Source organism: Fukomys damarensis, unplaced genomic scaffold (assembly GCF_012274545.1).
Source record: "Fukomys damarensis isolate Sample0158 unplaced genomic scaffold, DMR_v1.0_HiC HiC_scaffold_19, whole genome shotgun sequence".
NCBI lineage: Eukaryota > Metazoa > Chordata > Mammalia > Rodentia > Bathyergidae > Fukomys > Fukomys damarensis.
Window position 1 is genome coordinate 9,821,774 of NW_022900931.1, and position 26,183 is coordinate 9,847,956.

At 55.4% G+C, this 26,183-nt stretch overlaps 3 protein-coding genes and 1 long non-coding RNA gene across 5 annotated transcripts in view; 2 read left to right on the plus strand and 2 right to left on the minus strand.

Moving 5' to 3' along the window:
• Rac2 (Rac family small GTPase 2) overlaps positions 1-8,840 on the plus strand; it is a 12,063-nt gene extending 3,223 nt beyond the window's left edge. Inside the window, exons 3-7 of the mRNA XM_010613440.3 lie at positions 4,660-4,777; positions 5,344-5,406; positions 5,817-5,976; positions 7,860-7,991; positions 8,288-8,840. Of these exons, the coding sequence (XP_010611742.1) occupies positions 4,660-4,777; positions 5,344-5,406; positions 5,817-5,976; positions 7,860-7,990 (472 nt within the window). The 3' untranslated portion in view covers position 7,991; positions 8,288-8,840. The remainder of the gene's footprint in view (positions 1-4,659; positions 4,778-5,343; positions 5,407-5,816; positions 5,977-7,859; positions 7,992-8,287) is intronic.
• A 1,858-nt stretch (positions 8,841-10,698) lies between these two features.
• Positions 10,699-16,172, minus strand: LOC104854835. Its single transcript, XR_778221.2, has 3 exons — positions 15,132-16,172; positions 13,484-13,620; positions 10,699-13,381 (listed from the first exon to the last, which is right to left on the minus strand). It is a non-coding gene; the product is annotated as an uncharacterized LOC104854835 (long non-coding RNA).
• Positions 16,173-16,191: 19 nt separating this feature from the next.
• On the minus strand, positions 16,192-23,569 carry LOC117286952. Of its 2 annotated transcripts, none has more exons than XM_033766253.1 (4): positions 23,140-23,569; positions 22,947-23,017; positions 20,210-20,358; positions 16,192-16,947 (listed from the first exon to the last, which is right to left on the minus strand). In XM_033766253.1, exons 1-4 carry the CDS (start codon positions 23,511-23,513, stop codon positions 16,930-16,932), a joined length of 612 nt encoding a protein of 203 aa, XP_033622144.1. In that variant the 5' UTR covers positions 23,514-23,569; the 3' UTR covers positions 16,192-16,929. The 2 variants fall into 2 exon arrangements, with proteins under 2 accessions (XP_033622144.1, XP_033622143.1); XM_033766252.1 differs by lacking the exon at positions 16,192-16,947 and adding an exon at positions 18,503-19,935.
• The window catches only part of Sstr3 (somatostatin receptor 3), a 7,419-nt gene continuing 3,156 nt past the window's right edge, over positions 21,921-26,183 (plus strand). The window contains exons 1-2 of the mRNA XM_010614088.3: positions 21,921-21,996; positions 25,659-26,175. Coding sequence (XP_010612390.1) covers positions 25,694-26,175 — 482 coding nt within the window. The 5' untranslated portion in view covers positions 21,921-21,996; positions 25,659-25,693. The remainder of the gene's footprint in view (positions 21,997-25,658; positions 26,176-26,183) is intronic.

The window sequence follows — 26,183 nt, forward strand, 5'->3', positions numbered from 1 at the left end:
TTGGGCCCCTATGGCTGGGCACAGTGCCCTCTGCTGATGGCCCTGCTGCGGCACTGGGCTTAGCCAGGAGGTGGGCAGGGAAGCTGGGTGGGGCCTGGAGAGCCCATTTCTGCTCAGCTGGCCCCGGGCTGCAGAGCCCCCCCCCCTGTGCTTATAGGGCAGACGAGCAGAGATGCCGGTCACCCTTTACCAGGCTCCTCTCAGTGCCATGGCAGGGCTGGCTCTAAACCTGGGCAGGGAGGCAGGTGCAGAATTGGTAAGGGAGGGTCTGCTGAAGGCCACAGTCACCGGGAGTGTTTTGTCACCACCTGTGTCCCCAAGTCTCTGGATGCTGGCTGAGATCCTGTCCTGCTTCTACCTGTTGTTTCTGGGTTAGGGGTCCCATTTGCTGATGGATCTTGCACCCACCACTTCTTCTTTCTGGCCTCTAAGCCTCAGTTTCCCTTTCTTTGAGAGGGAGGGGCAGGGCATCTGGACCCCTTCCTTCCCGCAGGGCGCTGGAAGACTGAGAGTTCTGGGGGCAGACAAGGGCCAGCTGTGCCCAGCAACATGTATTGGGGTATGTTGGGGTCCCTAGTGGCCCCGAGTGGGCTGAGTTGTGCTGGACTCAGAGGAGTCAGGGTGGCGCCCTGGGTCAGGTGCAAAGCACGCCATGCTCAGAAGGGTCTGCGGGTGGTTTAGTCTCTGATGTCCCTTCTGCCTTTATCAGTTCTGAACGAAGGCCAGCACTTTTACCTTGCACTGGGAGCTGTGTGTTATGCAGCAGCTTTGACTCCCAAAACCACGTTGCTCAGCCCCAGATGAGACCCAGAGGGGCTCCTGCTCCAGCGAGGGGAAAATCCGGCACCCTGGGCACCCGACATTGCAGCCAGTGGTGGGGGTGGGGGTGCTCCAACAGCCATGCAGCCTGCACTTCCCCTAGTGGGTGGGCTGAGCTGCGGGCCAGCCAATCAGGAGCTGGGATCTGTGGAGCGTCACCCTGATAGGCTCTTTTCATCCCCGCCCTCCTCATCTCCTTAGAAGACTTCGTAGGCCCTTTGCAGGGACACAGAGGCTTGGACCGCAGGATTGCAGTAGGGATTTCCTCAGTCCACTCTGTGGGCGTGGCATCTACAAACTGCTGATTTATGCCCTGGACCCAATATTGGAACCAGTAGGGTCCTATGACCTCACTGTACATTTTCACAAGACTGAAGCCTGCTCTGGGGATGGTCCTGGTCCTGTGGGAGGGTTGCAGATACACAGATGCGGCAAAAAGATCTTGCCTTTGGGTGCCTGTGACACAGAGGGTCTCCCCTGCACCCCTGTCCTTATAACCACAGAACCACATCTTGCCCTAAAACCCTCCCTGCATACATTTTTCTCCTCTCCTTTTCCTTTCTTCCTTCCTTCTTTCTTTCCTACATTTTGGGGTGGTACTGGGGATTGAACACAATGCCTTTGCACTGAACTACATCCCAGCCCTCTTCAAAGAAAAAAAATTTTTTTTTTTCTGAGGTAAGTTCTCACTAAATTACCCAGGCTGGGTTCAGCTTGTGATCCTCCTGCCTCAGTCTCCCAGAACGGCGAGATTACAGGCGTGTGCCACCATACCCAGCCCCTTCACACTTCAGACCCATCTCCTGTCCCAGTGTTTAAAGGGCTGAAGCCCAACCCCCACTGCTTCATCCACCCAGCCATCCAGTTCCCTGCTCAGTGTGGCTCCCTGACCGTAAAGGGCTCCTTCCCTCCATCCCACCGTGCTGCCTGGTTTCCTCCTAGCCCTCAGGATCTGACTTGCTGCCTCTGCTCCGGGCTGTGACCTGCTGGTGTGAGCTCCTGGGGACAAGGCCATTGTCTGTCTCCCACACTGTCCATTCTAGAACAGAGCACCAGACATCACTGCTGGGACCACCCTAGCAGGCCACTGGGTGTGCTCTGTAAATAGAAACACACACAGATCCTTTAGGTATTTAATTTTCACTCTCATTTGTGACCCTCCCTTCAGTGCACTGGCAAAGCAAGCCCAGAATTCCCTGGGAGGCGTGACTTCCAGGCTCCAAGCCCCTGCCTGCCTGGTCAGTCCTCCCTTGTCCCCAAGTCACCATCCAAGTCATGCCCTGGGGTGCACCACGTCCCTCCTTGGGGGAGGCTTGGGGCATGGCCGAGTGACACTGGGTATACAGCCTCCTCTTTCCTGTCCCCTTCTGCATTCAGGGGCAGGGCTGGGCCTTAGCCAGAGACCAGGCCTCCAGGCGGGAGAGGCTTGTTTCAAGCTCACTGTACAGGCTTTGCTCAGTTGGGCAGCAGGATCTGGCCCCTGCTGCCACCAGCTGGCTAGAGTCTTGGGCAAGTCCCTTCCTGCCTGCAAGCCTCCGTGTCATCTGGAAAATACCGGGGAACCTGGGCCACGGTGGTGTCTAGAGTCCCTCTGTGGGCCTCATAATCCAGAGTGACCCCCGGGAGTGTCAACCAGGGATGTATCCCTGCAGCTGTCCCCCAGATTCTGGCAACTGGCTCTCTGGAGAGGAGCCCTGCAGGGGGCCCTTGGGACATCCAAAATGAGGTTACTTAGCTTCTCACATCTCCCATTGGGAACGGCTGCAAGAGACAGGTCCCCCCACCCCAAGTGACATGAGTCAGGCTCAGAGAGGCCAGGTCACTCAGCCTGAGTCACACCCCAGGAAGCAGCTTCCCAGGGAACTGTCCTTTCCAACCTTGGGCAGCTGTCCCTGGGTGCTGTCCCCAGCTGAACCCACCGGATGCAGTTCACTTGTCTGCTCCGATTCCTGCGTCCCAGGAAGAACATGTGTTGCAGCCCAGCTCCTACTCTGTGCGCTGGCTGGCTTGGAAATGTCATTTGAACTCTTGGGGCCTTCGTTTCTTTATTTGTCTAATGAGACTATCTTAAGGTCCTTTTGTCTTGGGTCACATGGGACTTTAAGACTCATAAAAGGCTCTGGAGTAGGTGTGTGGTGCTATCAAAGTCTCAGCCCTTTCACCAGTGCCACTGCCTTGCCTTCCTAGGGTGACCCAGAGGACATGGACGCCTCTGGCTCAAGGAATCTTGGGAGGTTGTAGCACTAGAATTTTAGGTTGAACATTTGCTCTGGCATCCCAAGCTTGTCCCAAAGGTGTTTTCTGGCCAGGGTCTAAAACATTGTTTTCCTAGCATGCCCGGCTGTGGCTCTCTGCATAGTGCCTTCTTCCTGAAACCCTGCAGTGTGGGTGACTCCAGAGTGGGTGTGCTACAGATCTACTGTGTGCCAGGCCCCGAGCTGGCCTCAGGGTGCCTGCTGCGGAGGATTCTGAGCCACGAGGGAGTGCTGGCTGGGGCTAGGTGGGGCGGGCCTCTGCCCCTTGAGCAAGAGTCAGCTCTGCCTGGTGGGGAGGAAGCAGAGGGAGGGGAAGGCACATGGGGAGCGGCTGCTGGTTCATTTGGCTTGGATCCTGTCCCACCTACATTCAGTGGGCACCAGAAGGAGGTGAAGTGGGTACAAGCCCAGCCCGCAGGCACAGGCAGGTGAAACACCTGCTCAAGGTCAAGGTCAAGGCAAAGCAGTCACCTAAGGAAGGGACCCAGGGCTCTTTCTGAGCGGTAACAGGGAGTCCCTCAGAGGGAGAGTTGCCCAGAAGGGTTTTGAAGCATGAATAGGAGGCAAGAGTGGAAAGGGGTGAGAGAGCCTGGATGGTGAGGGGGTGCAAGGTCAGAAGGTGGGGGAGAGGCACAGCGGGGAGCAGAGAGTGGGCCTATGTGGGTGAGCGGCGAGGTGATCCCTAACCTTGCTGAAGGCACAGCTGTGGCCCGGCTCAGGGAGCTCTGGATGTGGGGTCAGAGAGGGCTTCTCACCTTCTCAGTGGCTGGGCAGCCTCAGGCAAGTCACTGGACCTCTCTAATCCCGGTTTTCTGCTGCCCAGCATGGGGGAGCAGCACCTCCACCTCACAAGGCAATGTGTGCAGGGCCAGCTGCCTTCCAAGGCCTCCCCACTCCACCCTGTTTGTCCTCTGCCCAGACGCGTCTCAGCCTTGCATGGACTCTGAGGGCCTGGCCAGCTTTTCCAAGGGCTCATCACCTTGGCTGCCTGGTCACTCGGGGCGGCCCTCTGCCCACTGGAGAAGGGAGACAGTGGGTAATTGTTCCGGCATCCTTCCCTCTCTGGGGAGGCCCTGCCCAGGCCCCAGAGGCCGCCCAGCCCATCCTATTGGCCACTGTCCCTTCCTTATCTCCCATCGTCAGCTCCTCTCATGGCTTGCTGGAGTCCCTGCCAAACAACCCCCTGCACCTGTCTCAGGATTTGTTCCCGGGGGACCCAGCCTAAAACAGGAACAAACATTCATTCAACAAACGTTGGGTGACCAGCTAGGTGCTCAGATAGGTGGGTAGATTTTTTTCTTGGAGGGAACAGTGCTCGGTCTGGATCACTCCTAAGGATAACCGAAGGCAGAAAAGTGACCATAAGCTAATATTTTTCTCCCACTGTTTGCTCCCATTTAAAAAGATTTAAATAGGATGAATTGGTAATGAAAACCTACAGACTGCATTGTGCTGTGTGACTTGGGGCCAGTAGCAGCCCCTCTCTGGGTCTCAGCCCTACATGGAACAATGCTAGGCTGGGCTAAAATTCCCAGGCTCTGGGCTATGAAGCTGACCATGTCCTTGTCCCGCCCACTCCCCACAGGTTTGACAACTATTCAGCCAATGTGATGGTGGACAGCAAGCCCGTGAACCTGGGTCTGTGGGACACGGCAGGCCAGGAAGACTATGACCGCCTGCGGCCCCTCTCCTACCCACAGACGGTGCGCTGCCCCCTACCTTGGGGTCCTGGCCCTGAGCCCCATTCCCCTCTCGAGACCTGGCTGCCAGTCTGCTTGGGCAGAACCAGGGCTCTTCCCATGCTCCCGGTCCTGGCCTGTCTGTCCCCTGTGGTCACTGGGCCCATCCTCCCGGCTCTGCCTCTCGGGTATGGCAGGGGCCTCAGTAGCAGCCAGGCTGTGAGCCTGCAGGTGGCTCTGTGGCTGCCAAACCTGGGGTCCTGGGCAGAAGAGGGCTGGGGCCGGTGGGTAGCACAGTGCACAGTCTAGGTGGATTCTGGGGTCTGGCGTCCTGGTCCCAGGTGTATATGGCGATCCCCTCCTCTTCCTAAGCCCCGCTGCCCCTCTGACAGAAGGGACACAGTGCTTCCTGCAGAAACAGGGGGACGGGAGGCTTTGGAAGAGGCGCTGGCCTCGCGAGTGTGAGACGGGGCAGCTGGTGGGTGAGCCCCCAGGACCCCCAAGCTATCTGCTCTCAGGGAGCTGCAGACCCCACCCCAGGGCTGTCCCACTGGAGCCCTCAAGGCAACCCGGGCCTGCTCTGTCCCCAGGATGTCTTCCTCATCTGCTTCTCCCTCGTCAGCCCCGCCTCCTACGAGAATGTCCGTGCCAAGGTGAGCTGGGCAGAGGGAGTTAGGGATGGGGCAGCGACAGGTGATGTGAGCCCTCCGGGGGCAGCAGAGGCCACCTTGGAGACAGTGCTGGTGCTACGCAGGGCTGCAAGGGACGGGGTGGTGACCAAGACTTGGAGGAGGCCTCCAAGGGGGCTGGGAGGATGGATTTCCTCTCTGCCTCCCGTGACTTGTCTTCCCTCCCCTCCGTGCAACCTCATGCCCGAATCTTATCTCCGTATCACCTCGTACCACTCTTATCTCCCCCTGCCCCGGTCGTATGACCATGTGCCTGGCTCTTGCATGCCCATACCAATGGCTCCTTTCTCCCTCTCACCCTCTCCTGCCCTCTGCACTGGTGCCCTCTGTGCCCTGTGCCCACCTCCCTCTTTCTGTGCCCGCTGCCCACCCAGTGGTTCCCTGAGGTGCGGCACCACTGCCCCAGCACGCCCATCATCCTGGTGGGCACCAAGCTGGACCTGCGGGACGACAAAGAAACCATCGAGAAGCTGAAGGAGAAGAAGCTGGCTCCCATCACCTACCCGCAGGGCCTGGCACTGGCCAAGGAGATTGGTACGGGCCCAGGCATGGATGGGAAATACGTGTAGGGTGAGCCGAGGCATAGCCTTGCCCCACGGCCAGGCTGCATGGCTGAGATGCTGGCCATGCCAAACGGGCTGTGTACCTGGAGCAATCCCTGGCCTCTCTGGGCCTGTCTCCTCCTCAGTAAGGCATGGCTGTGATGACAGCTCCTGCCTCCTGGTGCTCAGGGGGCAGCATTTCTGGAGAAGCACTGTTACGAGGAGCTTCCTCCATGGCCCTGAAGACAGGGGGCGTGGTTTGTGCAGACAGACTGGTTCCCTCTGGGAGGGCTTCAAGGCTGACCCTGGGCAGAAGAGTTATGACTTCCCAAGGTCACCAGCCTGGAGGTGGCGCCATTGGGATTTGAAGGGAGTACAGTAGATTTTGGGCTGGGGGTGGGGTGGGGTCTGCCTGAACCTGTAGCCCTGTCCCTGTCCTGGTCAGATAGGAGCAGAGCGGAGACCACCAGCTGGCCTGGCCACCCTGAGCTTCTCTGCCTTCCTGCTGGGCCCACAGGCCCAGCTTGTCCTCCAACCCTGCTCTCCTTCCGGAAGTGGGAGGGGCCCGTCTCTCACAGGCCGACAAACCACAGCCACCTCCTCCTTTCCTGTGACTAGTGATGACAAGGCCCTCTGCCCCAGGGGCCTTGCTGGGGCATAAGCCCTGAGTCCCCTACTTCATACCAGGCCTGTTGTGCTCTCCTCATAAACTTCAAGGATTTTGTTTTTTGAGACAGGGTCTCATTACGTAGTTCAGTCTGTCCTTGAACTCACTATGTAGTCCAGGCTCACTGAGATCCTCCTGCCTCAGCCTCCCCAGTGCTGGGATTACAGGATTGTGCCACCATGCCTGGTTATCTCCTCACAAACTCAGGACAAGTGACAGCCTTCATCAGCCTCCCTGTCCTTGTCCCCACCCATCCACCTGGCCTCTCCAAGCCAGGGCCTCTGTGGGTTTCTTGGGGTACCCCCTGCAGTCCTGATGCCCTCTTCCCAGCTGTAAGGCTCCTGGCTGAGGATTCCCCAGCAGTTTTCTCATCTGCCCAGTGGGGAATCATAGGATTTCTCCACAGCGCTGTCAGAGATACCCTCATGGCCAGGTGCTGACCCTCTGTCCCCTTCCTTCCACCCCAGAGGACACTGGGGCTTCCATGAGGGTGTGGAGTCCCCTCCTCCCCTTCCTTCCTCTGCCTCTGACATCACCGAGGCCTCCTTGCAATGGGTTCGTGGTTCCTCCTTCCGGGACCATTTTCATGTTACAGCAGACGGGGGAGACCAGGCGAGCTCTGACCAAAAGGCCAAGGAGCACTGTCCCCAAGGGTGCAGCACAGGCTGCCCTTCTCAGTGTTGGGGTCCTGTCTGTCCCCACCCCCTCACTGAGGGGTCCCCAGGTACCCTGGTGGAGGGAAAATGTTCAGCAGGTGATATTGGACAAGTCATTCATCCTCTCTGAGCCTCAGTTTCCCCCTCTGTAAAAGGGGGATGAGGCTAAGGAACAGTCAGATGAGGCTGAGGGGTGCTGGTGACTGAGGGCTGTTTGCTCCTTGGGGAGCACATGGACACAGGCACATGCTGTTTCTAGAAGAAAATGAGAGGCAAAGACACCGGAGCCCAAGTACTACCTGCCTCCCACTGACCAGGAGCTCCTGTGTTCAAGAAAGACACACGCTGCCCTGGGGTCTCCTCCTACTCCAGATGGGGAAACTGAGGCCCCTGAGGCAGATTTCCCACTCAGGGCTACGCAGCTCCCAGGAGGCCTTCTTGGGACTGGAACCCAGACTCGGGGCTGCACCCTCATGCGGTGGTTTAGGGTGTCTCCCTGGATCCTCCACCCCTGGCTCAGGCCTTGCTCCCTACTACCCATCTCTCACCCAGACTCTGTGAAGTACCTGGAGTGTTCAGCCCTCACCCAGAGAGGCCTGAAGACTGTCTTTGACGAGGCCATCCGTGCTGTCCTGTGCCCTCAGCCCACGCGGCCACAGAAGCGCCCGTGCAGCCTCCTCTAGGGTGAGCGTCCTCCCCCAGTACTGTGACCCCTGACACATACACCAGCTGACCATGGTGGGAGGGGCACCCACCGTGAGGATGGCATGGGGCTAGGTAGAACGTGGACACCCATGACCTTGGTGGTGGGGTGGAAGGGGTGCTAGGTCTGGTGGAGGCAGCCTGCAGGGGTTCCTGAAAGAAGACCCAGGAGGCTGGGGAGGACCGTGTGGGGGGAGGGAGGAAGAAGGAGCCGGGGCTGGGCGAGGTGTGCATTCTGCCTACCCCCAAGTCTCACCCGCTGCCTGTCTCCCTTCCAGGTTGCACCTTGGCCCTCCCTCAGAGTGGTCTGACCCTCCAGGCCCGAGATGGCTCCTTGGCTGGCCACGGTGCCCCTCCCTGTGGCGTTTCTTAATGCTGCAGAGCTTGGCTGATTGTTTCCATGCTGGAGGCCCCTGGGGCCAGCAGGGGTAAATTCGCAGGTGCTGCCTCAGAGTCCCTCCGTATTCTTGCCTTCTCAGGGATGGGAGCGGCTGCCTGACTCCCCTCTGGGAACTTCGAGCCTCCCGGCTGCCAGCCGCCACTGGAGCCCTCCAGGGATGGGGCTCTTGCTCCAGTGTTGATGATCCTGCTTATCTGAAAGTCGTTCTTCGAGTGAGCGAAATGTGTGTCAGACCTGTGCTTCCCTGGTCTTAGTTCTCCTTTACCGGGACAACACAAATCAATTTCTCTAAACTCCTGTGGGTATCTGCCAACCTATCCAAGAGTCACCTCTGCCAGGCAGGACTCTTGCTACTGCAGACAGAAAAGCTAATTCAACCTGCTTAAACTGAAAATAAATTTATTGATTCAGTTTGGAACTCCCATAATTTCAGATGCAGCTTTAACGGGGGGGGGGGGCTTCCAACAATGCCACGAAGGCTTGTTTCCCTGTGCCTCTTGGTTCTTCCTTTGGCGGCTGGTCCATTCTCAAGCAGGTGACTTGCGGGCCTCCATTCTTGCAGGTTTGAGCTCAGCCAAAGAAACCAAGTATCTTTCCTGGACAAAATTCTAAGGAAGGTCTACTCTGATTGGACCAGTTAAAGTTTTAGCCCCTCCCTCCAACCAATTCTATATGTCGGAGGAATGCTGGGCTCTGATTGGCCAGGCGTGGCCCACATGCTAGGCTGGAGTGAAGCCATGTTGGAACCTAAGGAGAGGACCCGTCCAGATAACGCAGAGCAGCAGTGGTCTCAGCAGGCCCCAAGCTCAGGAAGGATTCTGAGCAGGATGGCGCAGCGTCCTCGCCTTAGCATTTGCGGGCTCAGAGGCACATGCCAGACTTCCCCTCTCACAGTCACCAGCCTCCTGCAGCTAAGCTTTCCATCCATCCACATAACACATCTACTGTGTGCTCCCCGACCTCTGTGCCCGGCGCTGTTCTAGCTGCCACGGATCAGAGAGGCTGAGAGGAGAGAGACCCCAACTACGCAGCCCAGAAGGCCCCGGCGGCTCTGCTCTCCCGGATCTCCAAGCATTCCCACTGTCCCCAAGCCACAAGTCCCAAGTCAGGACCCCCACACATACCTCCCAGGACCCTACCCCAAAGGGAACTGGTGAGCAGGGAAACCCCTCTGCTTCCCTTAGTTTCTGCTCGAAGTCCATATGATTTTACTTCTCTGAAACAGAAAGAAAACACTAAAACCCATGCATGTGAGCCCTGGCCCCTTTAGATCTGCCTTGGAAAGCCCTGGGGCATCCCCTCTACGCAGCCAGAGTCAGAGGAGGCAGAAGGCTGCTCTTTGCAGGGTCTGGGGTTAAATTCTAGAGCCCTCCTCGGTGGCCCTGGAGGCCTGGCCACATTCTACCTTCTTTCTCTTCCACAAGAGTGCCTCTGCCATTGGATTGGACCCTCAATCCTGCAAGCCACATTCATGCTGCTGTCACCCCAGGGCTTTTGTACATGCCCCCCCTCTACTTCCCTTCATGCTGAAAGTGGGCTGAGGGCTCCTCCGGTGGGAGTTCAGCCCCCTAAGCCTGCCCTGGGGGAGACAGTCTTGCTTTTATGCCAAGAGTAAGGTTGGTAAATAAATCATCCCACTCATTGTGTCACCCTACCCAGTGTACATTATCTCATTTAATCTTCTGCAATGTCTTTCACTATAGGCCCACTTTGCAGAGGAGGAGCAGAGGTTCAGGAAGGCACAAGAATTCAGGCTTAGATGATCAAGGATGGCTCTGCACTCTCCCACCCTCTGTCACTACTCCCACCCCACTTGACGGTAGAATACTAGTTTTGTGCTGGGGAGCAAGGTATCTAGCACTAAACAAAATACTTGTTTTCCCCATTGGCACCGCAGCTGGTGCTTGGAGGTTACACAGTTTTGGCCAACCAGACATGCATGGAAGTCAGCAGGAGAGGCATTTATTTCTGCTCTGCAAATGGGTTGAGGATCAGAAGCCTGCAAGCAGGAAAGAGCAGCGGTGAGGGGAGGCCTGTGAGAACCTGTTTTGAAACAGGAAGGGCGGCTGGGCGTGGGCAGGGGCTGATGGTGTGGTGAGGATCACCAGCACCCAGCCCGGTGGGGTACGGGGCTCCCTGCAGCACACCATGCCTGCCCGGCAAGAACCCTTCCTTTAGCCGGGCATGGTGGCACACATCTGTAATTCCAGCCCTTGGAAATGAGACAAGAGGATCACTGAGGGTTCAAGGCCTCACTGGGCTACACAATGAGACCCTGTCTTAAAAACGAAAGGAAAGGAAAAAAAAGACCACTTCTTTCAAGACTCTGTCTTGGAGCCTGGCTGCCCCTTATTCCTTCTCCAAAGCAGGGATGATGGGGTTCCCCAGTCTCCTATTCTCTTGCCCTGATATTCACTGGTCAAGCCTGGACTGTTTGGCTTCCCAGTGTTGACCAAACCCATCTGTACTCTGGCTCCTGGCCTTGCCACCTGTCCCCTGGCAGCAGTGACAGCCTCCTCTCTGGCCTCCCTATCTCCCCTCTCTGCCTTGACTCTGTCTCACATACTAAACAGTGTGATTGTCCTCTTCAAAAACAGCCAGTGGGACTCCCACATCTGCAGAGAGCAGGGAAATGGCCCCTTTGCTTTTGCCTCGCTCCCTTCCTGGATGGCTCAGGGGCTACCGTTGTAGTCAGCTATGGACGGACGAAGTACTGCTAAAATACTGCTGTGTAACAAAACACCCCCAATCCAGAGGCCAGAGCAGCAAGCTTTTGTTCTCACCGTCCAGGGTGAGCTGGCTGACCTGCCTCAGGCTGGGATGGGGGACCTGCTCCTGCTGCAGGCCGGTGAGGCTGTGCTCCCTGGGTCTCAGCCTCTGACCAGTGCTGGCTGGGACTTGCTGTGCTCCTGGTGGATCACAGAAGCGCTGTGGCCGAGCTCTACCCCAAGCACACCGGAAGCCTCTGCTTACCCTGCATGTGGCCAAGGCCACCACTGTGGGGCAGGGACCAGAACTCCTCCAGAGCCTGGCAGGACGGAGGAAGGTTTGTTGAGTGTCATTCTGACCACTCATGCATCCTGCTTGGCCTCTTCACTTCCAGTTTGCTCTTGGACTCAGTTTCTCCCCAGAGAGCTTCCAGAGCGATCACATCAGAACCCAAACCAGATCAAACAGCTCCTGTGTCTGAGCCCTCTAGCGGCACCACAGGGCATTGAGCAGGGAAGCCCAGCCTTTGCCCATCAGACCTACAACCCCTCCTCCAAGATCCCCAGACCCCAGGGCCGCTTCATCAAGCCTGTCCTCAACCACCCCAGGGCCTTGGCTCCAGCCACGCCCTCCTCCTAAGATACCTGCTGGCCCCAGGCACCTCCACAGCCACTCTGCCCCAGCCCTGTTTATTGCTGTTAGTAATGAAGTGTTAACGAAGCACTTCCGCTAAGCAGCAAGCCCAGGGAAGCAGGGCCTGTGCGTTCCACAGTGTGACCCCAGCTCTAAGGCCTGAAGCCACTGTTTGTGCAAATGAGTACATGGGTGAGAGAGGAGGGCTGGGGATGCCAACAGCTCCAGTGACCCCACGGTGCCCAGCCTCCAGCTTCCCCACCATGGCACAGCCACAGGTAAGAGCCATCTTGGATGCGGCAGCCAGGAGTCCCCAGATTTCTCATCCATCACCATGGGAAGAGAAGAGCTCCCCCCAGGAGCCCAGCCCCTCAGAGACACAGAGAGCCGTTGTGCTGCTGCCGTCACCACTAGGTTTTGGGAGCTGGTTCCTCTCCACTGGTGCCCGACAGCGACTGCTCGGGGCAAGGGTTCTTTTTGATCTCTGCCCCTCCCTCCAGGCCCTCCATCTTCCCCATCTGGGCTCCAGAAGATAAGGGCAGAGGAGGTGGGCCCTGGGGATCGAGAGGAAGGTCTGGGGACTCCTGCAGCGGGCCTAAAGGAAGCCCAAATGGACAGCGACCCACGTAATCCCCAATTCTGCCACATGTGCCCTGGGTATTGTGCACTGGGGTGTGCCGGAGCTGGAGGTGCAGGGAGGGGAGGGACAGCCTGTCCCTCATAGGACCCAGAGCGCAGGGCGAGAGGCAGAGGCACAAACAAACCTCTACCATGAGGCTCAAGCCGCATGTCACACCGCATAGAGAGGAAGAGACTGTGGTCTCAGGGGGCCGTGTCAAGAAGCAACAAGACAAGAGAACAAGAAACAGAAACCCAACACCCATCTTCAGAGAAAGCAAGAGACACCTGTAACCCCAAACCACAGCGTGCGAGGGTGAGAGCAGATGGCAGGGTGAACAAATGATTTGCCATAGCCCAGGAGGACAGATCTCAGTGTCTGCTGAGACGTGGTGGAAGTGGGGTGGCCTTCAAGAACCTCAGGGAGATTCAGGATTAGGGACCCAGACACTGCAGGTGGGAGGCAGGAGGTGAAATCAGCAGGCTGGGTGGCCTAGGAGTCCAAGGAGGGATTAGGGTCCCCTCTGATCCTTACCCCTGCATGATGCAGCTAGGCAGCCTCTTGTCTCTGAGCTAGGCAGGGAAAATTCAAACAGAAAGCTGGGGACTGGGGTGCCTGCTTTTGGGCAGGGTTTGGGTGAGGTACCAGACTGACCTTGGAGACTCATCAGATTCTATTCCACTCAGCAAATAACCACTTCCTCAGCCCCCACCTCCCTGAGACCCAGCCATGGGACTTGTTCTGCCACAGGAACTTTATTAGCACAAGTCTCAGAAGAGTTACCCAAGTGTGCCTGTGCCCTTGGCTCTGCTTCCTTTGTGCTGTAGAAAAAGAACATGCCGTGGGTGAGTCTGCCAAGCAATGAGAGAAACAGCAAAGGTGGCGGGGGTGTGGCCAGCTGAGCCGATGGACATCTTCCCTGGTCTAGATCCACCCATCCTGGCTGAATGTCAATCAATGTGTGCTGGTGTTGCCACGGAGATTTTGTGGTGGCTTGTTACACAGCAGCATCTGATTGATACAGAGGGCTTAGTGAATCTGACTTCTGAATAGGCTGCTCCCAGCCCCTTCCCTGGCCCAGGTCAAGAGTGCTAGTGCCAGGCATATACTCACCCCAGGCAGGAAAATGGGGGATCTGGTCATCCCAGAGAAAGGCCTCTGCCGACTTCCAGGTTTCCTTGACAAGAGGTGCAGCTGCCTTGCAGAGATGCTCACCACTGCATGCCAGAGCTCCAGCCAGAGCTCTGATGCTTCATTTGGAAACAAGAATGCATAACAAGAATGGTGAGCTTAAAACATTTCTCCCATGAATGGCCCAGATCAAGCAAAGGGATGAAGAGAGACCAGCAAGAAACAGAGACAATGCAATGAGAAGAAAATCTGAAGAAACTATCATTGCTGTCCTTGGAAAGAAAAGGAGGCATAGTCTATCTACAAACAAGCCCAAGACTCCAGCAGCCAGGAATCAGAAAAGATCCCTGGGAAATTAAAAATATGTTGGTTAAGATGATTGGAAGATAGATAAAAACAGTAAGAAAAAAAATCTAACAAGAGATAGAATAAAATGGTAAAGATGAACAAGAAAGTTAAAGGTTTAATCCAGGAGCCCAAATATTCAAATGGTAGTTCAGAAGAAAATAATAATAAAAATCATTCCTGGAAATGAAGAACATGAATCTCCAGATTATTATTATTATCATTATTATTATTGTTAGTTTTGTTTTGTTTTGTTGTTTTGAGACAGGATCTCACTATGTAGTTGAGACTGACCTGGAACTCACTATGTAGCCCAGGCTGATCTCAAACTCACAGTGATCCTCCTGCCTCAGCCTCCCAAATGCTGGGATTACAGGCGTGTGCCACCATGCCTGTCCAGGAATCACCATATCAACACAGTCCAAAGCAATGAAGGGAGGGGACACCAAAGCACATTGTTACAAAATTTCAGAAATTCTGAGTTAAAAGAAAGATTTTGGAAGTTTCTATAATAAAGAAAAAATGTTACCTAAAGTTATTGTTAAAGTTGTACTGGCAGCCAGTGACAGGGACAGATGCTTTCCACCTCCTGACCAAAGTGATTCTCAGCCTCCGGAGTTTTTTTTTCCTCCCCTCCACCATTCTGGCCTGGGGAGTAAACCCAGGGCCTTTACACTGAGTTACATCCTCAGCCCTTTAAAATGTTTTTATTTTGAGTCAGGTTGCCACTAAGTCTCTAAATTACCTAGGCTGGCCTCAAACTAGCTTCCTCCTGCCTCAGCATCCCAGAGTACTGAGATTACAGGCCTTTGCCTCTGTCACTGGCTCAGCCTCATATTTTATACCCAGCCAAGCTATCCATGAATGTAAGAGGGGAGTTAAATGTTTTCAAACATGTACATTTTCTTGGGAATTTGCTGCCGGGCCATATTCCATCAGAATGAGAATGTAGAGTTGGGCGTGGTGGCACACGCCTGTAATCCCAGCACTCGGAGGCTGAGGCAGGAGGATCACTGTGAGTTTGAGACCAGGCTGGGCTACATAGTGAGTTACAGGTCAGTCTCAACTACATAGTGAGACCCTGTCTCAAAAACAAACAAACAAAGAAAAAAAAACAAATGAGAATGTAAAATCCTTTCCATCAAAAAGGAAAAAATGGAGTCTAAGAACCTGAATCTAACGCAGGAAAAAGACGGAGGGAATCCCTGCTATGTAAGAGTGAATCCCAGGCCATCAACTATGTGTTAGTGTTCTGTTGGTTTGACAAAATAACTGAGGGACTCACCTTATTGGATGAAAGATTTGCTTTGGCTCATGGTTTCAGTTGTGGTCTGTTGGCCGCACTGGTCTGTAGCAAGGCAGAGGGTTGCAGCAGGGAGCGTGTAGTCTTACCTAAAGTGGCCAGGAAGCAAAAAGAAAGAGAAAAGCCCAGGGACAAATATCCCTTCAAAGTCACACCCTCAGGACCCTCCTCTTCCAATTAGCCCCATCTCCTAGTTTCCTTCCCTTCCCAAAAGGGTCACCAGCTGAGATTTAAACTAGATACACATGAGCCTTTGGGTGATATTACAGATCTAACTATAACAGTCCACCCATTGTCCCCAAGGCTGATGATCACCTGATAACACAAAATGAATTTAGTCCATCTAGAAGAGTCCTCAACATCTTAAAAATTCTAGCATTGCTCAGAAGTCCCAAGTTTCTTCCTGACACACGAGGTAAACTTAGCTATAAGTCCCTATTTAAAAAAAATTACATATTCCTTAAATATAATGGCACTGAGTAAACATTCCTATTCCAGAAGGGAAGACTAGGAAATTCCAAGGAAGGATTGGACCAAAGCAAGACTAAAACACAAGCAGGGCAAACAGTAACTCCTGTGCTCCATGTCTAGTATGCAGGGCACAAGGTGCTTGTAGTATGTTGTTGTAAGAGCCTTGCTGAACTAGAGCAACTCCATGTTGACCAGCAAATGACCCAGAGACTATTGTTCCCCCACTCCTTACAGGATAAGTAATGATTAATTGTGAATTACTAGGTACCTGCTTGGGAGTAGCTGGGAAACTAGATAGAAACTATAACAAACATAGAGACCCAAAGTAAATCACTCCACTCCTTGTTTGCCCATAACTGAATGTTCTGAACACTGCAATCTATAAAACAATGGATAATCGATCTGCTGATCATTAGTACGCAACGGTTGAGTATATGATTGATGACCACTTGCCTTTGTCCCCTTCCTGTGAGTTTCAAGTGTAAATTCCCCCCATAGCCCTATATAAAATGGCCTCTGATTCTGAGCTAGCTGCCTCTCTGAGCTACTTGGCTTTGGGAGTGCCATCTGGCCAGACTAATAAAGGTCTATTTGCCAACCAGCCTGGTGTGTTCCTTCCTGGGTGACTCTTGCTGTCTGACAAGCTCTTGGAGCCTTGCCAAGCTTTAGGGCTCAGCATCGTGGAAGCCTTTTGGCTGTAAAAGTGAGACTTTAAGCCTTACATTGTGGCCTCCAGAGGGCATGGGCAATGTATTTGGGTTCTTTTTAATAGCAGCCATCTCTTTAACAACCACACCCTTCTTGGCTACAACTTTAAATGTACTCTTTCTCTGGCCAAACTGCAACTCTTAATCTTTCAGTTCTGCTTTTTGCTCATTGATTCTCACTATAAATTTTCCTAAAAGTAGTCAGCAATATGCATGTCACAGATTGAATGCTGGGCTGCCTTGAAACTTCCTCTATCAGGTTAGCCTGTCACCTTTAACTCAGCCTCATATAAAGTCTCAGACAAATTCTTTTCCAGAATGTAATATGCATCACTGCTAATCCAATTACCAACAGAGTCCTCATTTCTGCTGGAAATCTCCTGAGCCTGGCCTTTGCTGTCCACATTCCTATCAGCGTCCTGGTCTGAGCTCCCACCAGAATCACCCATTAAGCTCTGCTTACCACTTTGTAAGATTTTACTCTAGCCAGCCTCTCCAACTTTTTTCCAAATTTCTCCCACAGATGAGTTCCAAGTTACTTCTGAACCATATGGTCAGGTATAGCCATAGCAACAACCCCACTTCTTAGCATCAATTTTCTGTCAGTCAACTTTCTGTTTCTGTGAAAAAATACCTGAGAAATTCAACTTAAAGGAAGAAAGATTTATTTTGGTTTCAGAGGTTTCCATCCGTGCTTACTCTGCTCCATTGTTTCTGGACCTGTGCTGAAGCAGAATATCATGGTGAAGTTATGTGACAAAGAAAAACGGCTCACCTTGTGACACCTGGGAAGGAAAGAGACAGAGAGACAGACAGATTGGGGAGAGGTCCCAGATGCACCCTCCAAAGACACATCCTCAGCAATCCCCTCTTCCAACTTCACCAGTCTCCTGAAGTTTCTTGACTTCCCGATAGTACCCTCATGGTAACCAAGCCTTTATTTTAGCCCATGGCCTTTGGTGGATATGTAAGACCGGAACTACAACACATTGAAGTTGGCCTATGGTTTCCAAAGTCTCAGTCAGTGGTTGACTGGATATGTTGGTTTTAATCTGCAGTGAGGCAGAGCATCATGGTGGGAGTTTGTGATGGAGCAAAGCTGTTCTCCTCAGGGCAGCCAAGAAGCAGAGAAAGACCCCGGAAGGGCTGGGGTCCCAATAGCTCCTCAAGGGTGCACTCTAGTGATCTCACTTCCTTCTACTACTACCCTTCCCGGAGGTTCCAACACCTCCCAGAAGCACCATGGCTGGCAACCCAGCCTTCAACACATGGGCCCGGGGGACACTCCATGCCCAAGCTACAGCGAGGCCTCAGAGGCAGCAGAGCCAGGGAAGAGGGGCTCAGTAGTTGCCAGGAAAAAAATTCACCATGGTTAGATTCTGGAAACAGGGAGGGATGGAGCTGTTGGGCCATAGGTGGAAACACTTCTTCAAGAAAACCAAGACGTTTTAGCAAAAAACAAGCTGAGCAAATGAAAAAAATGCGGCAGTCATTAACTCTTAGTTGAGCAGAAAATATTTACACTGCATTCATATTGAGGACATTGAATATGTATGTAACATAAGTCACACTGAGAAGATGGGGAGGAGAGGGTGTAAGAAATCTATATTCCTGCCAGGCATGGTGGTGCACGCCTGTAATCCCAGCACTTAAGAAGCTGAGGCAGGAGGATAGCAGTGAGTTTGAGTGAGTTCAAGGCCAGCCTCAACTACGTAGAGATTGTCTTTAACAAGAAATCTAAACTGCTCACCTGCCATAATAGGAAGTTCATAGGTATAAGTGAGATTGGGGAATCAAGATTGAGAGAAACAAAAATGACTTTAGCAAATTGGAGGTAAACAGGAGAAATAGCTATGAGGGTGGGGTTACCTCTGGGACAAGGAAGCAGCGGGGCCGTAAGAAAATTACTGTTTTTTTTTAAACTGCTGTAATCCTTTTTGACACAATTGGTTTAACAATTTTATTTGTGAACAGTGCCTTGAAAAAAATAAAATAAGGGGGTGAAGGGAGGGTAGTGACAAGGGGAAAAAATGAGAACCAATACCTGTCATGTAAAGGTACAAGATCCCAGTAATGAATGTAACTGCACTGTATACTTAGAATGTACCAATAAACTCAATAAAAAATTATTGAAAAAAAGAAAAAAATAAAATAAAAATAATTGCATTACAAAGGAAGATTGGGCAGGAGAGAGAGAGGGGTGGGCTTCAGAGAAGGCTGCCCTGAGCACATGATTGCCCTGCCCCTTCCTGGAAGTGAAGGAAGGAACAGGTAGCAGCCTGTGCAAAGGGCCTGGGGCTTGCATGAGATTCGGACTGAGGGCCACGGTGCTTTAGAACCAGAGGACGGGATGAGTGTGAAAGAAAGCAGGCAGCAGCAGGTGACAGGGCATAGGCCATAGAGACAGCGTGTTTCAATCAATGAGCAGCAGGTGACCTCAGAAGAGTCTGACGCAGGCAGCCATTGAATCTAAAAGTCTCACCTTTCCTGCTGAGCACAGAAGCACGGGACCAAGATAGATGACAGGGGCAGAGCAGAGGCTGGATTTTTGCTCTCTGCTACTCTTTGAGTCTCTGGCTGGGCCCAGGAATTAAACTGACCTGGGCCAGATGTGCAGGAGGAGTGGGGTAGCATCTGTGCCCTGGTGTGAGGGGCTGTGTGGGTGTGGGTCCCCAGGATAAGGGGTCCTTGGAAAGGTCTGCAGTGCAGCTGTCCCCGCCTTCTGTCCCCGGGGCAGGAACGTTCCAGGGTACCTTTCTCACAGCCTCGAAGGTCACTGTGCCCTGCTTGCTTTTCAAGGACTTTAGCTTAAAAAGAATCAGGATGCCAAAGTGGTAGGTCCTGAGCTCCTCCAGTGCCAGGCCCAGCATGGTGCCCAGATTCGAGAGAGAGTGGGCATAGCTTAGAGACTGCGGGCCTGAGGCTGTCTGGTCCACTGCAGAAGAAAACCCAAGTTCCAAGAAGGTTTCACAGGCAGGTGCTAGGCTCACTGTCCTCCACCCAGTGTCCCAGCCCTTGTTCCCCTACCCTTGGGAGTTCAGAGGTGGCCAGGATCACACTAATATATACTGTGGTATCTCTGTGTCCCTGGGAACGGTGGCAGTGTAAGTGGTTGAGTCATTCCATCGTCATGGCAACCCTACACAGCAGGTGTTGATGATGAAAGACTGAGGCTCAGAGAGGTTAAGTCACAAATCTGAGGTCACACAGCCAGTAAGTGGCAAAGCCGAGCCTCAGACCCATAGGAACCAGTGGGCCTAATGACTCAGACAACACCTTGAGGGGGACTGCAGTGAGACGGCCCAGGGGTTGGGCTGAAGAGGCCACTTGTTATCTCTTATTTGAGATGACAGATGTTCTTCTCAGCAGCTGGGCCTTCTCCTCTGAGGTCAGCTCTGGCCTAGGCACTGCAGGCAGAGAGGAAGGTGGCAGAAGGCTGTGACCCTGCTCCAGGGAGGGGAAAGATGGAGTCTGGGCTCCTGGAAAACTACCTGCCTGATGGTGGAGGCACAAGTCCGAGGATGTAGCCACAGCCCTGGTCTTGGAGGAGCCAAGTTCTGACAGCACTGTCTTGTCTGGGGGTGGCAGGCCGGGCAGCCCCCAGACACCTGGCGGATCGGACAGGTCTGAGGTAGGGGCTCTCAGGCTCCAGGTCTGAGGTCTCCAGCACTTCGAGGCCAGTGGGGTGGGGCCACCCAGCTTCCAGACACCCTGTGCGCTGCTTCCCGGGCCACTTTGGCTTGGACCCCCAGGGAGGCTGGGGTCCGACTCCGGTCACAGCTGCCCCGGGCCGGCATCCAGGCCAGCCGTACCCCACCTCCAGGCAGCGCCCTTCCCGTGCCCCCGCCAGCTACCCATCCTCTTCACTCGTCCAACACGCACCTTGGGGGAGAAGACCCCCGAAGGGACGGCTGCCTCCTTCCAGCTCTGCCTTCTTCCTCGAGCCCAGGTCGGTTCTGGCTCTCTCTGTGTTTGTGGATTGTCTGTCCTCCTCCAGGTGAGCCAGGGGCTGGTCCCGTTCACCAGTGTCCCTGTGGTATAGAAGCAGCCTGTCGCCAGCTGGTGTCTGGACGAATGAAGGGTGAAGGGGTGAGCGGGGTTGAGTGGGCTAGGCCTGGGCAGGCGAGGGGAGCAGGGCATTGAGCCTGGTGGGCTGCAGGGGCTTTCACTGGAGGACGGAGAGGTGCTCAAGGAAGATTCATGTCCTCTTCCCTCTCCAACCTCGTCCCCCAGACACAGGGGTCGATGATGTCCAGAGGTGGTCAGGCCAGGCTCAAGCACCCTGGACAGGGAATCTCAGACCAGGCAGGTAGATACGGCCACGGGCCACCACCTGGGTCTGCAGAGCCTGCAAGCCGAGAGGTTTGTAGAGATTCACAGAGGCAGCCCACCTGATGACAGGAAATGCCAACTTTGTTCTCCAGTTAAACCAAATGTAATCCTCTCCCAAATAACTCTATTCTCTTTAGCAGACTTGTATTATAAAAAAATTGTTCTATTATAGTGATTATATTTTTAATTTTGTCAATTAAAACATAGTGGAAATTTGCTCCTCGCTGTATGATAGCTGTGAGGTTTGCCTCTCTGCTCTCAAAGTCTAAAAATACTCATTTCCTAGCCTGTCCCCCGGCTTCTCACTCCGCCCGGGGCTCACCAGGTTCCCTGGACCCCGGTTAGTGACCCCCACTCTGTGTCCTCTGAGGACCCTGCACCCCGCGGCAGACTCCCACCTGGGTGCTCGCCCCTGCCTGGCTGCACCTCGGGCAGTGTTGCCCAGCCCCACACCTGGGAGCACAGCTGTCACCCCGGGGGACAGGTGCCGCAGCAGCCTGGGGTGTCCTGCCACCGGCTGAGCTCCGAGCTCCCCTCGCTCCCCTGAGAGCCAAGGCCAGCGTGGGTGGCTGAAATCTCCCCGGTAACGGGTCGGCCCCTCCCTCTCCCGGCCTCCGCCCCTAACCTGCTGCCCCCCATCTGCTCTTGGCCTCGGCCCCTCCTCCCAGCCCTCCGGCACCCCCACGCCACTCCAGCTCCCTCCTCGGCCGGCTCTCCATGTCACCATCTGTGGCACAATCCTTCCCTGTCACTCTCCCTGCCACCCCCTCTTTCTTCCTCCCTCCTCTCTCACACGCACGGTCCCTGGCTCTCTCTGCATCTCTCTCTTGTCCCTTCTCTCTCTCGCCTGCCTTTCCTCCTCCTCTTCTTCCTCCACACATCTCTCTGCTCCCCCTCCTTCCGGCTCTCCACCCACTCTGCCTCTCCCTCTCTCTGCACCTCCGCCTGACCCTCCTGTCCTCTCTCTGTGTTGGCTTCTCGCAGTCCCCTGTCCCAGTCTTCTCTTCCTCGCCTTGGGAAGCCTCCTCCTCCATCCCTACCCAAGCCTGCAGACCCCCATCTGTGTCCCTTGCCCCCTAGGATGTGTCCCACAGACGGGGGATGACGCACTGGGCTCCGGTGGGAAGTCAGGGCCGAAGAACAGATGGGACCGGCTCTGTGGGCAGACGTGGGTGCCCAGGGCCTCGGAGGGGCAAGTGCCCACAAGCAGCCTAGCAGTGGGCAGTGTGTGGGGACGCCGGCCAGGGGTGCTCTGGGGGCACCTGGGACTGGGCAGGGGGAGGGCGCAGCAGGATGATGACCAGCCTGGCAGCAGGGAGCCCTCGCCCCATGGGCAGGTAAGGAGGCTGGGCTGGGGTCCTGGAGGGGGGTGCCAGGGCCCACCTTCTGCCCAGGATGGTTGTGGGGGGCTGGGGGCTGGGGGCTGGTAGAGTCCTGGGGTGCAGAGTTGGAGGCCTTCCTGGGACCTCTGGGTGGGTTGCAGGGTGGGGACTCCTCTGAGAGTTTGGGGTATGGTTTGGAGCAGCTGGGGGTCAGAGCTGGGTTCGAAGTGTGGTGGCCTGTGGCCCCCTGGGGGCGGTGTGGCTGAGCTCCCTCTTTGCAGGGTGCTGGATTGCGCTTGATCTTGTCCAAGCTATAACCACCCTGGCTGAGGGTACCTGCGTCTGCATTTAATTGGAGGGAAACTAGGTCCAGGGAGGAGAAGGGATTTGTCGAAGGTCACACTGCAGCCTGGCACCCACCATCACTGCAGCAGAACTCAGACCCCAGCGCAGCACTTGTGGGGTAGAAGCCGGGGCTTAGACCCCAGGCCTAGGGTGGGAGCTGGTCGGTCAGTACTGACGGGCACAATCCAACCTCTTTGAGGGAAGGCCTGGGGTGCAGAGGACAGCCAGAGGCCATTGGCCTGCCCTGTTCAGGGCCGCAGCGGGCCCCGATTCCTCCCAGCTTGAAGCTGCATGGCTGGGAGATACCGATGCTTTAAGTGTAGACAGAATCACGTTCGAATTCTGCCTTCCCACTCAACAGCTGGGTGACCTTAGGTGAGTTGCCTATCCTCTCTGATCCTCAGCACCCACTTTTGGAGCTTCCTGAGGCCTGAGGGCTTTCTGACTGGAGTCTGAGGCCTCTGTCCAGGAAGAAAGTCCCCCCCCCCCGGCACTCTGCAGGCTGCAGTGCATGGCCTGCCAATATTTACCAAGTTCTGGGTGATATGCTGGGTGCTGAAAGCCAGCCCAACCCTGAGGGGCCGTCATTAATTGCTGTGGGGCTTGGGGCAGCCACTCACCCTCTCTGTGCTTCTCTCCCCTCCTGAACGGAATGGTCCTCAGAGGAATCCGCCCCCAGGTTTCAGGCAATCTGTGCCAAAGATAAACCAGACAGAGAGGAAAAGTCCCTCCTTCCTGAGGAGGAACTAGATCATGCCCAGGATTCCAGCTGCTTCCAGAAAAGCCAGCACCTAAATTGCAGGTCTGCCTTACCCGGGTGCAAAGCTGTAATTTCCCTGCTCTTGTGGCCCGCCCCTCGGGCTGCTAAACTTTGACACAGAGGGTGGGGGGAACTGGTTGGAGGCTGGAGTCTTGGGCAGGTGGGCTGCAGGGGCTCTGTGAGAGGTTAGTTCCTCCTCAGGCACAAAGGGAGGCGCTCCTGCCCCGCCCTGTATCAGCACACGGGTGCTTCCCTGAGGGCATCTGTCCCCAAGCCTGGAAATTAGGTTTGCCTGGCTCTCTGCTGCTCTCCAGCCTGGCACTGCCCTCCCTCTGCAGTCCTGGGTTGCAGTCGGCTGCCCAGCAGGGTCGCTGGAGAGAGGCTGTGTGCAGAACAGGGCACAAGGTGGACGGGTGACGTAGGACATCCCCCCCCCCTCCCCGATGCAGCAAGCCCAGGAAGCAGGACGTTAAAGGTCCTAATTGCCACCGTTCTGGGCTGAGCAAGGACTGACTCCCCCACTGTGGAATTCTAATATTCTGCTTCAAGGACACCGAGCCTGAGAATCTGTGAGAGTCTATGACTGTGCTAAGAATTTAAAAGGCTATTTATAGGTCTCCTGCAGTCTACGGCTCTGGGCCCGTGGTCCCAAGAGTGAGGGGCAGCCAAGACAGCTTTAAACTGGTGGCTGTGACGATCTACCAGCCCTCCTTCCTCCTGGCCTGCCTCAGTCTACCGGGCTGTGAAATGGAGGTGCAGGTGCTCCTGGGAGCTCCTCCCAGCTGTGCCCATCTTCTGTGTGGCTGGCCTTTGTCACTGAGGACAGTAGGAGTCTCCCTCGGCCCCAGATGCTGCTGCAGCTGGCAGCACTGAGCCTAGAGCCCAACATCCTGGCTCCCAGGGCCAGGGCCAGAAGAACGGAGAGTGAGTGGTGTGAGGCAGGTGGAGTTCGGGCTTCCCCAGACTCGGAATCCCGGCTGTCTTCCAGCTGGGGTGCGGAGGATGCTCCGAACTCAGCCATAGGAGCCATGGCTCAGGGTCCTCTGCCATCTTCAGCATCACCCAGTTGGCACTGAGTCCGAGGCATCTGCTGGGAGCTGGCTGCCTTCCTGTGCTGGGCTTTGCCCTGCAGAGGTTCGCCTGCATGGGGCGGCACCTACTGTAGGTTCTTGGGGTGAATTTCAGGCCACGAGAGGAAGGGCCTCTCTGTCTTCCCTTTCTCTGAACCCCAGAAGATACCCGAGTCCCCAAGTTCCAGGTGAAAGCTAATCTGTGTCCCCATCAGTTTCTGATGGGAAAATCAGAGGCATCCACGGGCCAGGGGACTGGGATGACAGGTCATTAAGAGATAGAGGACTCCCAGCCTGGCCTCCAGGAGCCAGAAGTCCTGCCGAAAGGCTGGAGAGTCCCACCAGGCCTCAGTGCCATCCGCCACCGCCCCTCCGCTCTGAGGGCCATCCGCTCCTGCCCCTCTGACTCATTCACTGTCCTGTGCTCAATGTGGTAGAGCTATGCTTGGCTAAGTGTGAGGAAAGAGACTGGGAAAGAGCGTCCAGGACCGGGTACACCTGCACGCTCAAGGGGCACAAAGTCCAACAGGAGACCCAGGATGTGCCCTGGCTTGGACACACAGCAGCGGTGATAGAGAGGGCCCGGCCGAGGGCAAGGGTGGGTGCTGGTGGGGACGCTCCTGGCCCCTGGGACGCCTGTTCCTCATGGCTGCAGCCCGGGGACGTGGATGTCCTGAGACAGCACCAACCATGTGTTCACAGACTTTGGCCTGTGGGGGAGCAGGGGCCTCTGCAGCCTCCCCTTGGCACAGCTGCCTCCCTGGCATGGCCTCAGGCGGGGGCCGGTGGTATAGCTGGGCAGAGGGAGTTTCTGAGAGCTCTTCGTCCCTGAACCTGCGGGTCCTCCACTCCGTTTGGAATGAGGAGTCTGGTGAAAGCGCTGGGATCTGCCAGAAAAGACACAGGCGTGTTTGGTTCTGTTTCGTTTTGGCAGTACTAGGGATTAATCCTAGGGCCTTTGCTCTGAGCTACAGCCCCAGTCCTTTTCATTTTTTTAAAATTTTAAGACAAAATCTCATTCAGTCACTCATTTTCCCAGGCTGAGCTCCAACTTGCAGTCCTGCCTCAGCCTCCAAGAGGGCTGGGATTTGGGGCATATGCCCCCATGGCGAGCTCGCAGGCACATTTTCATCTGGAATTTGGGGGCTCAGTTCATCTGGAGGACTGAGGCTTGTGAGGGATGAGGTCGTGAGGAGCGGTGCAGTCCACTCCCAGGGGCCCTGCCAGTTGGGTGCTGTTCCTGGAAAGGGCCTGAATTACCTTACGAAACAGCAGAGCTTCCTGTCCTGCACCACACCCTAGTAACGTGATCTTAGAGGGGGGTCACCTCACTTCCTTGAGACTCAGTTTCTTATCTGATAAATGGGGCAGATCCACCTAATCGTGCCAGGCCATGTAGCACGATAAACTGGTGTGCAGTCATCCTCCAAGTTCAGTGCCACAGGAGAGGGGCTGAGACTCCCATCCTCTATGGTGACTCAGCTGTGTCCTCCCTCCTCCAGGCCAGTAGCTGACTACTGACCCGCTGCCCCGGGCCATGGACACCCCTGGCTATCCCTCATCGGCACTCACGACCTCAGACCCTGGGAATGCCTCCTCAGCCTGGCCCCTGGACACCACCCTGGGAAACGGGTCTGCGGGCCTGGGCCCAGCAGGGCTGGCCATCAGCGGCATCCTGATCCCGCTGGTCTACCTGGTAGTATGTGTGGTGGGCCTGCTGGGCAACTCGCTGGTCATCTACGTGGTCCTGCGGCACACAGCCAGCCCGTCGGTCACCAGCGTGTACATCCTCAACCTGGCGCTGGCCGACGAGCTCTTCATGCTGGGGCTGCCCTTCCTGGCCGCCCAGAATGCGCTGTCCTACTGGCCCTTCGGCTCTCTCATGTGTCGCCTGGTGATGGCTGTGGACGGCATCAACCAGTTCACCAGCATCTTCTGCCTCACAGTCATGAGCGTGGACCGCTACCTGGCCGTGGTGCACCCCACGCGCTCCGCCCGCTGGCGCACGGCCCCAGTGGCGCGCACGG

Bases quoted from the DNA above. Each gene is read 5' to 3' on its own strand.
- LOC117286952 (XM_033766252.1), bottom strand. From the start codon at position 23,513: ATGTCCTACGTCACCCGTCCACCTTGTGCCCTGTTCTGCACACAGCCT. The intron at 23,018-23,139 runs GTAAGGCAGACC...TCTTTGGCACAG, and splicing joins AATTACAGCTTTGCACCCGG to ATTGCCTGAAACCTGGGGGC. The intron at 20,359-22,946 runs GTGAGTGGCTGC...TCTATACCACAG, and splicing joins GGGAGAGAAGCACAGAGAGG to GGACACTGGTGAACGGGACC.